Source organism: Lonchura striata, chromosome 1, assembly GCF_046129695.1.
Source record: "Lonchura striata isolate bLonStr1 chromosome 1, bLonStr1.mat, whole genome shotgun sequence".
Taxonomy (NCBI): Eukaryota; Metazoa; Chordata; class Aves; order Passeriformes; family Estrildidae; genus Lonchura; species Lonchura striata.
In genome coordinates, this window is record NC_134603.1 from 33,225,147 (window position 1) to 33,237,669 (window position 12,523).

At 37.3% G+C, this 12,523-nt stretch overlaps 1 protein-coding gene across 1 annotated transcript in view; it reads left to right on the plus strand.

Moving 5' to 3' along the window:
• The window catches only part of EYA1 (EYA transcriptional coactivator and phosphatase 1), a 103,044-nt gene that overhangs the window by 46,000 nt on the left and 44,521 nt on the right, over positions 1–12,523 (plus strand). Inside the window, exons 9-10 of the mRNA XM_077783236.1 lie at positions 1,562–1,644; positions 2,061–2,247. Of these exons, the coding sequence (XP_077639362.1) occupies positions 1,562–1,644; positions 2,061–2,247 (270 nt within the window). The remainder of the gene's footprint in view (positions 1–1,561; positions 1,645–2,060; positions 2,248–12,523) is intronic.

A 12,523-nucleotide genomic window follows, 5' to 3' on the forward strand; every position in this document is an offset into this window, starting at 1 on the left:
GCTAAACTTGGATGTCAACTCTTCTGCTGAAGTAATCTGATTTTAGTTCACAGGATTAGTAGCATCTATCAACAATCAGAGATTTTGCACTAGTAGAAGATAGAAGATAAATGTTTATAGTAATTTCATACATTAAGTTTAAGCTTCATCCTTTACTCCCACTGCTGTTGGACTTCTCATCTACTTCTTTGAGACTTCACTTGTATGTGATTTTGCAGTCAAAACATTTAAATATTTTTCCTTCTGACTTCTCATAGCTACAATACCTCTTGGTTTGATGGTTTTCTGTTTAAGAAATCTAAATAGCGCACAAATGTCCTTCAAGGGTTGTAGTAAGTATGGACCCCTGTCTGCATTCTGTCTTCTTTGGAGTTGCAAGAAATGTTGCTTCTCCCAGTGAGCAACCTCCTTTTGGATTTAGTTGTTAATTGGGTTGTGTTGGGTACATCAGAAGATTGGTGCATCTGTGTGCCTGTCTCCCTGTTGATTTTCATCCCTCGTCTCCTTTGCTCATCTGCAAGTTTTGCTCCTAAGGCCTCAAAGTATATCTTTGCACTGAGGTAGATTTTGATGGTGAGAGAGGCTGTAAACAACCTGTGCACTTTAATAACCTGCACTGACTGGTGCTCTTCTGATGGATGAGTTCAATAGGTTGCCTCATTACAGACTTTGTGGTGGCTTATGTAGCTTCACCCTGGGCATCTATATGTCTCAGCTGGTGGCTGTGTCACTCCTGGGTTACAGCCAGCCAGGGCAAGACAGCTGAAAGGGGGTTGCTGCCCTTTTAGTGGAACAGCTTCTCAGGTTGGGTATTAAACGAGAGCCCCATCTGTCTATTTTTGGTGGCTCATGAAAGCCGGAGGAGGGAGATAAAGGCAGTAATTCAGTCTCTGGGCTAAATTCCATCTTGGGTCTCCCTTTTCAGAGAGGTACTTTTTTTCTCTTGTGTCATGCCGAGCACACTCTGTCAAAAGAGGAAAGGTTTGCAGCCCAAGGCTGTCTCTGATCGATTAGTGAGTCCTAATGGATTTGCAGTCGGACTGAGCTGTTTGGAGCAGGGAGTTTTGGCTTTTGCTGCTCCTGTGAGGCGCTGAGGCTCGAGGAGAAAAGAGGACATAGTTCTCAAAGATGGCAGGAGAAACAGCCACCAGACTTTCATGAGGGGCGATGGTGTCTCTTGGGACAAGGCTTGCCCTTATTGTTCATCAAAAAAAAAAAAAGCGGGGGGGGAAGAAAAAAAAGAAGTAAAGAAGCCCTCATTACTTCCACAGTGCTGAATGTTATTCAGAGGGGTGCAATAGCTGAATTTGCAATCAGACCTGAGGTGGGTCCAAAATTCCAGTCTAAATTTCAAGGGGATTTTTTTTATTGCAATAATGAAACACAGAGTGTAAGAACTATGAATTATCACTTTCTATGTATTAACATGTTATAAAGCTGAACTGGTCAACATATGGGAAATATTACAAATATGCTATAATATTATGATATAATTGTGTGAAAGAAGTTATTTTCCAATACTTTGTTTTAGTAATTCACATAATTTTTCATTTCATTTCAGGCAGCAGTTTTACAACATCATCAGGAATATATGCAGGAAATAATTCACTCACAAATTCTACTGGATTTAATAGTTCACAGCAGGTAAATTTGTAAATAGGAGTTCAGCAAACTTTGGCAAACTTAGAATTCTCATCCAGTGCAAAAATGTAGCTCTTAAATAGCTTGCTGAAAGAAATTGTCATCTTTCAAGTTAAACTAAAGTTCATAATTGTTTTTCTTCAATCTGTCATCTTAGAACTAATTGTCAGAAGTCGATGTTCTGATTCACACATCTTCAGCAGTGTGTCTAATAAACTGTTTGTATGAGAAGACATACTAAATTATGTGTAATTTAGATTTAATTTTATTGCCTCACAGTTTTAGGTCCTACAGCGTCAAGTCCAGGAAGTCCTGTGCTCAAAGTCTGACATGTGTTTGTAGTTATATTTTGTAATTTATACTAAAAAAGTAGCAAAATTTTGATGGACTACTCAGTTGTTTTTTTTTTTGTCTTGCAGGAATATCCCTCTTACCCCAGTTTTGGCCAGGGCCAATATGCACAGTATTATAATAGCTCACCATACCCTTCACATTACATGACAAACAGCAACACCAGCCCTACGACACCCTCCACAAATGCAACGTACCAGCTTCAAGAACCACCATCTGGCATCACCAGTCAAGCAGTTACAGATCCTGCAGCAGGTAATTACATGGATTTTATGGTCCCTATGAGGCACGTTTTTGTAAGTTGAAAGGGGATTGAATTGGATTTTTTTTTGGTGTAGATGTTGATTTTTTAAAATTATTATTTCTTAATCCTGAGCCTGTGGCATATCTTGGACAGATTTTAACAGAAAATGACTAAAGAAAAAAGAGGATCAGTAAGAGTTTTAAAGCTTATCTGGAATAGAAGTTGTTTGTATTTATTTGTAAAGTGTGTTAAAACTTGCAGGGTATGGATAAGTCTTTATGATAAACAAGAACCTGGTGCTTTTAAGGTGTGTATTCATTAAGATAAACCCCTTTGATTTTTCTTAAATAAGACTGAAATCAAGAGGCCTTCAAACCATAACCTAACTGTCTACTTGAAATGGAGCTTTTGAGTTCTTGATTTCACAGGACATAATAATGCTTGCAAAGGAGAGTTGAAATTGCACAAGTGTTTCCATTTTAAGAAAAGATTTTCAGTGGCTTATTCTTTTTCCTAGTCATTTTACCTTTCTTGGTGGAATTTGGCAGTCCTTTACTAGTTGAGATATTTTTTGAACATTTATGCCAAACTGCTCCAGCTGTTTTTGGAAATGAGGGGTGAAAAATACTTTTCTCATTATTAAAAAAAAGTTTAAATCCATCTTTTTAACAGATCAAGCATATCAGTCATTAGTAGATGGTAGAAGTATGAAGTCTGTCAGAGAGAAATTCCAAGGTTGCAGATGTGTTTCTTAGTAATGCAGGAAGAAGCACTTATTATTTGGCAGTGATATCAGGTGGTTTTGTTTTGGACTTCTTTGGGATGTAGTTGGTTTTAGTTCTCTTGAAGCAATCTATGGGACTGATCTTCCATGTGCAATGCTAAATTTTACTGCAATTTGCTAGGCTTCTGTTGCTTTTCTACATGAGTGTGCACCTGAAGAAAATGTTATGCAATGTTGTCTTTTTTGAGACATTTGCTGCAACTAGGGAAGAAAATACAGCTGGTTTATGCATTTATATACATGAGGTCATGTGTGTGCACTGTATTTGAGAAAGGAATCCTTCTAAATTTATGAATGCCTGTTGGGGTCTGTGGCATTTAGGTATGGATGCATATTGATGTGTGCATAATTATCCTGCTTTTAGCTTTTTAAATTTTTTTGCTTTTGTTTTCTTGTGATTTTGTTTGCTTTTATTTTTAAGTTGGAAGCAGTTAAGTTCCTCTTAGTCCAAAACCCTAAGGTGATCAAGTTTGGCTGTTATCAAATACTAAAATTGAATCGTTATATCATCTGTGTCTTGATCTTTTGCAAAGTCTTTGCATGTGCTTTTCTAAAGTCATTGATCTTTAGTATAGCATTTACTTCCTAAAAGCTATAGTATATGTGCATATGAAGAGAAGAGGTATAACATTCCCAAGCTCAAGCTTAGTGTCTTGAAGGCTGTCTTCCTATTTAAGTAGTTTTCTGTGCCCTATAAACCTAAACAGAACTTTTCTTAGTTCCTTTTTAAGAAGTCTTTCTTTTCTTGGTCACATCTTCCACGTTCTTCTTATGACAGTTTTGTCTAAAGGTTTGGAAGTATTTGGTGAGCTTTCTCATGGATGAGTTTTGCACCTAATCCTTCAAATTTGTTATTTCATGTGTTTAAAGCTGTACATGCATGGATGCTCTACCAGTGCTTGCTTAGCCCTTTCTCAGATGTGTGCACACCTTCCTCTGGCATTGCTGGGACTTCCATTTCTTTTAATGTTACTGATTTGACAATTCTGAAAATGTTCCTTCTAACAGTTTGCAAATAGCAACTCTTAATGTAGCTATGGGGCTATCATGGGCTGGCTGCCTCTACCAGAGGAAAAGTACCTGCTGGGGACCACTCTATTAGAAGGAGCTGATCAAAGTAATCTCCATCAATGTGGTTGCAATCAGCAGAAGGTATAGGGCCAAATTTCTCCATTTTTCTTTATGCAGTTTTTTTCTTTATGCAGTTAAGTTAGGATCAAGCCCATTTAGGCTCCTTCTGTATTGACTGGAGAGAGATGAACACTTCTAATTAGAGTTCAGTTTAACAACAGTCTTAATCCTGAGATGTCAAAACCTCTCCAGTGGTATGAAAGCAGCTTAAAGTGGCTGACATACCAGTGCTGGCTTTCTAAGGAGAAATTAGGCAAGAATCTTCTGTTGCCTCACCTTCAACGCTGGTAGAAAGGAAGGAAGGACTGATCAGTGAATCAATGTTGTGCTTGCCATTTCTCCTTGGATAGTGTAAATGGTTGTACTTTCTTCTTGTTGTGGTTTATTGCTAGCCCTCAGTTGAGCTCATACACAATCTGCTTGCAAGACAAAGCAAGGCTGGGCTCAAAGAAAAGAGGGATCAACATGTAGGAAGGGAATGCTGGTGGAGTGGGGACAAGTGGAAAGCATATTCAACAGAAGGAAATCCATAGTTGGGTCAAAAACACAGAACAAAAGAGCAAATAAAACACATTTTTATTACAGATAGTAAAATTTCTGTAGGCTGTTTTGCCACATCTGCTCAAGTTAGGCTGCTGATTCTTTACCACAACTGGAATGCTTTATATGAGGGATGGTGGGGAGCAGTGCAGAGCCATCACATGTAGTAGGATAGGCTCCAGCTGCTGAATTGCAGCTGACTATCCTTAGACATCTTCTATATTTAAAAAAAATATGTAATCCGTATGGTTATGAGCTATGCCAGGACAAGCACAGAACAGCCTTCAGACTTTACAGAGGCACCAGAATAATTTGACAGACATAGGTGGTTTCTATGAATTTGGGCCAATAAGTGAAACAGATGAGTCTGGTAAGAAAAATGTGAAAGGGAGAAAGTAATTATGTGTGCTTGTGACATTTTTAGTAGACTTTTGCCGACTCAGAAATCTCAGATAATTTCACTTGAAATATGTTTAGTTCCTTGTCCAAATATAAAATAATCCTTTTATAATTTTCCTCAGTTACTAGTTAAATTTTTAAGCTTTTGCCATGCAATCCAGAACATGCAAGGATTCTTGCAGAAAAACCTGAGATTTTCCATGCTCAGTGTTTCTTCCTTCTCTTCACTTTAAGGATTTGAAACTTTATTGTACCACAGTCAGGATAACATCATTCATTGCCCAGATGTTTATAGTCTTTGTATCCATAAATCAGATCTACAAATTAATGTTATTTTCTTGTGAACAAATGCCTGTATTTTTCTTAGTGATGTAATCAGAAAGTTGCTGATTTTTTTGTCTAACCTGTAATATCTAAGAGAAGTAATAAGAATTAAAATTATGAAAGAGAATAGAAGTAGATAAATTAGGAAATATTTGTTCTCCCTTCCAATATTTAAATTCATTAAAATAGGTTGAGATTGAACAAAAGCAGTATTTCTTTATGTTTCATGTAAGTAAGTTGTGTAGCTCTTTGCTGGTGGATGTTGTGGATGCAAGAAGTTTATGCCAGTTCAAGCATAACTTTGACAAGCTCAAATATTAAATTTAGAGAGACAAGAAATTCTTGATGTACAAGATCACTGGAGACTGGGGATGAATTAGCGCTGTGTGGATGTCTGTCCTTTTTATGCATTCTTACTTAGTTTCCAGCTGTTTGCCAATGTTGAAACTTACCCTGGTGAGATGGAGTTATGCCGCCATCTACTATGCCTACCCTGATGATCAAAAATTCTTAGTGCAACATTCATAACATTATTTCTAGGAGTTAGTATAGAAAAACCTACCTTTCCTAAGCAATAATAATTTTATCTTGCAATATTTCAATTCCATCATCACAACTGGTAATAAAAAGTTCTTGATTTGTGCAGTTTTTTTTTTTTCAATAAGGAAGGCTGACTTTATTTTTCTATTTCACATGATGCTGTATTTATAATTTATTAAACCGTGTTTCTCAAAAGAGAGGTTTGCATTGTTCTTGAGATTCAATCTCTTTCATTTTTCTTGGTTTCTGTAATAAGTGTGTTTAATATATTACTGGAAGGTTTGGGGGTTTTTTTGTATTACTCACATACTTCACAATGCAGATTGAAAACCTCACAAGGGTTATGCCAGCCAACAAAACTTGGTCTCAGACATGGGCCACTATTTTGCTCTTAAAGGCTAAACTTTTCCTTGAGTACAATATAATCTTTAGTATTACAAAAGGGAAAGCAACTTCTACAGTTTCTTCTTATCATGTTTCATAACAATAAATTAGAGACAGAAAAGTGAGAGGGCAAATAGTTAATATAGACAACTTTTCACTAATACCTGTATGGAAAGAAATGCAGCTATATTCACAGTACATTTCTGGTATTCTAATATTTGTTCTTTTTCATAAATATAAATAAAGACTAAATCTAGAGGATATATTTATACAAGGAAGCAAAATCATGGAAAATTCTCTAAAAAAAGAAATTAAATTGGATACAATGATGAATGGCAAAGTGCAGTACTAGTTTTGCTTTTCTCATAATGGTTGTTCTCCTGGGATGTTTATCTTTGGTTTTGGTGGGATTTCAAATTGTTTGAAAACTGAACAAAGGAGTAAGGAAGAAATAACTACAAAGGATAACAGGTACTACTGGCCCATTATAGATTGCTTCACCTTTTTTCTTCAACAAAGAATTCTGGAGAAAAAAAATCCAGACCACTGTAGCTTGTGGTCATATATAGTTTATAAATACTGTTATATATGATATTTTGTAATTATTTTAAATATGCAATCCTAAATCAAAACCTCAACCAGGCTTTGAAATAAATAATCATTTTTGCCACTATTTTTGACAGACTGTTGAGAGCTTCTGTCAAGTTTATAGTACCATGCTCTTAATTCTCAATATACAAACATTTAATTTGTTTTTCAAGTGAAGATTTTGACATTTTGTCAAAACAGCACTAGAGATATATTTCTGTGATCCTGCCAGGAGGCATTAGTGTATTTCTTAGTGCTTTTACTTACTACTAATACAGTACTATTTTTTTATAGACAAGTGAAAAAAGAACATCCACAAATATACTTGATTCTGCTGTATTGTTTAATATTGGTCCAGTTGTATGCAAGTAGAAGTTTGTATAGGTGCTCATGGTATTTGTGTTTAGTTTTATTTATGCAAAAAGAAACTTTAATTATGCAAAAGTAAGAAAATCATAGTGTGAGACTGGCATATTCAAATTACTTGAATTTTGTATTTTTATTCTGGTACACAGGAGTTGAAATAACATTGGCAAAATTAAATATAAGATTTAAGGGCCATTGTGCCATTAATCTTGGCACAATCTAAATGGAAAATTTTTTGTACATAGCTACTTGCAGAGACATTTGACTGTACTAACTATCCTGGACCCACCTCATGCATGTAATTTACATTGTGACATGAGATATGATTACTTTGATAATGTATGTTTACTGTTTTTTGCATAACCTTTCAGTGTAGTAGGGAAAAAGTCTGATAAAATTTGCAATGCCTTTGTCAACAGCAAAAGCTCTACCCACACACACACCATCTGGATTTATCTAGAGACTCACTTGATTTTGGGCTTTCTGGCATAGCCAGTTTGCCCCAGATTTGTCATTGAACACTATTGCTTTACATCAAAATCAACAGTAAGAAAATGCAGCAATTACTACGGAGGGATTTTCATAACAAACAGAAATTAATTACAGAATATGGTGTTGCAAATGCTGTTTTTGGAGCTGTACTGTCTGTTCATAAATAATCAAGATGTTTTTATTTTTGAGATGATGGAAAATTGTTCTGTGTGACAAAACCATCAACACTGTCCAGTGATGTATAAAGGGAAGTACAAGCTGATGAACCCTTATGTCAAGTTGCAGTTTTAGGGTGCCTTGAAGCATAGAGGAAAATCTGATACAGTATGGTTCATGTATTTTAGTTAAACCAGAATTTAAACATATTTTAATCGTCACAATTATGTTTTTGTCAGGCTTAATGTCACTGTATGCTACAGGGGTTGCTACTAGGTCAGAAGCCGGAGAGTAACAGTCTCACCTAGAAAATAAGATATTTATAGAATCTGGGCCTATTTTTTTTTTTTTTTCTGTCTGACTGTAGAAGTCAAGAGTGGGTCTTTTACACTTACCCAAGGTTCAGAAGAGGCTGTGGAGCAGAAATAAGCTGTAACATTTAGTGTCTGCCTGGAACAGAGAACAGAGAGTTGCTGTAGCAGGGAGATCTAAAATGATGGATGCAGAAAAATAACTGTTGGTGCATTATTGATACGATTTTCTGAAGGCATTGCAACCCAGAGCCACTGCACTGGCTGTGGCAGTCCAGACTGATGGATCCACCAGGCTGTGCCCTGCCTGCTGCAGGGGCCATCAGCAGGCATCTCAGGAGCATCAAGGACAGGCTAGGCTTGTGTAAGATTTGCCCTAAGCACTTTTCCAGATCCCAGACATTTTTGTCTCAGGGGAACTCCAGACCTGCTATTGTTCATGTGTTTAGGGTGTGCCTGCATTAGCATTTTAATTTTGAGTAGGGTCTTTTTTGATTTGAAGCTTTGGCTCAGCAGAGCGGTCCTAGGGTACCCAAGTGGAGTCCTGCCAGTCAAAGCTAACCTGGGAGGTGTCCTCCAGAACAACTAATTGCTCCAGCCCCTACTGAGGATGCCCAGGAGATTAGATCAGAATTCACTTGCACTGCAATAACCTCTCAGAAACAGCCAGCAGAGCCTGATGTAGTTATCACCACTTGCTTGATTCCGTAGATCCAACTTGCTAATGTGGTGCAGCTGTAGCACCCTTGAATGCTTCATTTCCAGGGATGTCTTCAGGCCCCTCTTGAACCCATGTAATATTTTGGGAGTCTGGCATGGGGTTTTTTTTGGCAAAATGTGTACAAATCTTATAGCTCTTACCTGAACTCGTATTTAATCAGGCTGCTGCCAGATCCCTTCCGTGATCTTGCTTTTGTGTTGGACAGGCAATAGATCTGATCCTCACCATCTTCTCTGCTCATGATTATTTGGAGAGCAGGGTTTTCTCCTGCACTTTCTTGTGTTTGTGATGCTCAAGGACAGGATAAAATTGAATTCAGTGCTTCAGAAAAATCATCATTTCACTTGGCTAGTATTAAAGTATGTCTGGTACCATGAAATCAGGTGAAGTTGAACAAATTAACCAATGATCATAGAGCAATGAGTATAGTGATAACATGATTTGTGGGTATGTAAATTGACTTCAGCAAGTCTTTTGATGCCCTGGCAGTTTAAATCTTTTCTCTTAACAATTTTAAAAGCAAGCTAGGCTAAAGCAGTTTGGCAGGAATTATAGCAGAAGCATAAAAAGCTGTTTAGGAAATCATGTCCAGAGAGGAGTCAGTGAGAGCTCACTGTTAAAACAGAGGGATGGCTACAGCAGCATTCCTCAGTGTCTGCCTTGGGCCTAGCACCAGACCACATTTTCATTAATCATTATGTGATGGAACAGAATGTGTTTGCCTATTAAATATGTAGATGACACCATGCTGAGAGGGGCTGCGAGGCCTTTGGAGATGGGATGAGAACTCAAAATATGGAGATGTGATCTGAATAGGAGCAGGTGTGAGGTATACATTTAGGCAGGAATGATGAACTGCACAAATGTGGGACGGGGAATGTTGGCAGCTTCTTCCAGGCTCTACCTTTCCCTGCAGACTGTTCTCAGCGCTCCAGATATTAGTGGCACACAGAGTACCCTCAGCCACTGTTGTTTTTCTTTTTCCAGAATTTGTCAGGGCTGGGCTTGTCAAGGCTCAGGGCTCAGGAGGACACTGAATTCTTTAACTGGGTTTCCTTATGAGGCCCTGAGAGTGACCATTGGATGCTGGTGATGCAGCCATGCACAGGGAAGCTTTCCTTCACATATATGGAAAAAGTTTCTTGCACACAATGTCATGTTTTCCCCCACTGGTTACTGCTGTCTGTCACGCTGTTTGTAACACTGATCTCCTGAGCAGGCTCAGAAGTTGCAGGTATTGGCGATGTTGCTTGTTCAGTCATGTGCAAGGTTTGGCCAAGTATTCAGGAAAGAAACAGTTCAATGTCACTTCTTCCCCTCAGGGGATGATCTAGGAATGCCCAATCTAATATTTATGGAAATACTGTAGAAAATGCAAATTTCTTCTGGCCAAGTGGTGTCCAGGGGAGGGTAGCCTGTGGAACATTTCAGGAAGTCAAGCTATGTTTGATTTTGCTTTGTATTATTTTGTCCAGTTTGGTGAGACTGTAAAGAATGAGAATCAGAGCCTAAAAAAGAAGATTGATAGGGAAGGGTTAACAACAAAGGGGATCTGTGGACAGTCTTCAAATGCATCGAGATACAATGAAGGAATTAATTTCCCCCCTACTTTCACAAATTAAACTTCTACTGCTGTAATAAATGCTGAAGTTGTATGTTCTGATGACACAGCTGTCCAAGCAGCAGAGATTTGCTGGAGAGATCCGTAAGAGCAGGACAGAAAAATCTTTCTTGGGAATGATGGAAGTACAGTGGTCCCAAGAAGGGGTCCTGAGGCAGGGTCTTTCTGTCAGATAAGAGTCTGGTGCATCCACACAGATTACCTGTGAAGTGGAAATGGAATTGAGCCTCCACCCAAACCTGCAGCCCTGTGTTTGAAATTTTGAATGAAGTATTCATAAGTGAAAGGTGTTTGCAAACATGGAGAGCTGGATGCCTCTTACAGACAGACTTTCATCCCTGCCCTCACCATGCTCTGCTCTGCGTCCTCATTCGTTTAGGTTTCCTTGTTTGTTTATTTGTCATGAAGTTTTGCTTATACTCTTTCCATCTTACCTGTTCCCTACTTGTTTTAGTATTACTCCAGCAAGTTTAATACTTAAAACTTTTAGGCATAGCATATCTGTAAGAAACATTTCTAAAACTGGGAACTAAAGCCACACTCCTGAAAACAGTGTCAGAGACCAAGAGCAGCTGTAATTTAAATTAGTCAATAGGAAATGCAATTTTTCATTGTATCTAAGTTTTGAAGTACATATTTAGAACATTATTGGCCAGTATACCTGTTGAAGAAATTCTGGTCTGTTTATTTTATGGGGTTATAATTTCTTTCAAGCCTTTTGTGCATAATTTTCTTTCTCTTTTTATTTAAGATTATAATAATCAAAATAGTGTATAGCAGAAAAATTAACTGGGACAATTGATACTATTTGTGACAATTTCTTATTTATGGTTAAGTACAGTAGGTGAAAGAGCAGTCAGCATTCAAAGTTTAAATACTTCAAATAAATATTCTGCAGTGTGCATTGTCATAGGAAAATATGCATATTATTGGGATGTGTAGATAAATGTAGCTGGATAATTTTGTTGTTTGACACATGCAGAATCACTCTTTTATTATAGGTCAGGTGTCTTCAGAAGATTCTGTGCTTAACCTTGGGTTACATCTTAATTTGTTCTGCTTTGTTTTATGTAATCTGGTGTATTTAGGTAAATCTATAATGTGAAATATGTAAGCTGTGCTAATTCTCAATAAGTGTGGATTTGAAGGCTGAGCATGAGACTTTCAAGACCTTTTCCTTTCATTCAGCACAAGTAACTGTTATTATTTTGAGTAATTGTGCATATGTGGTGCTACACAGATGTCCGGAGTCTCCTCTTTAATTTAACCTCTGACCTCAACAGGATGTTTTCCTAGGAGAGAGAATCCCTTGTGTGAGAAGTATACCTGTCTGCTCAAGCTGAAATGCCGTGGTCTAGGCAGATTCAAACAAAAATTTTGTATCTACTGAACTCTAAAGAGTAGTTAATATTTAACTGAGCAGTAAAATTGAGAACCATAAAAATTGCAGCTGCCTTCACTAAAGTAGTGTTTTTATGAAAAAATAAAAGAAATCACGATAACCATAAAAATAAAAGTATTTATTAAATTCAGACTATGAAAGGAAGTTTCCAAAAGAGATTTAAAAATGTGTTGTTGCATTTCTAAGGACTATGGTACTGCTAATTAAATTAATGGGAAGGATGACTGATGCTCAATATCTGCTTTGTTAATATGCAAGCATTCACTGTGATAGAGTCTATGGATGTTAAGAGTAGCAAAATGCCTTCAAACTTGCATGTTTTCAGAAAAAGCTGTTGTTCTTAACTACATGAATCATCACTCTTTTTTCACCTGTTCAATACCAGTAAATATTCTTATAAATAAATGTTGCTGGAGCATACTAATTAGCATGCAATACTGTTTGTAAAGATTTGTATCCTGTCTTGAAGGTACTCATTAGAAGTGTTCAGTGTTGATTAGGCCTTTGAAAAACACTAGAAATGTCATC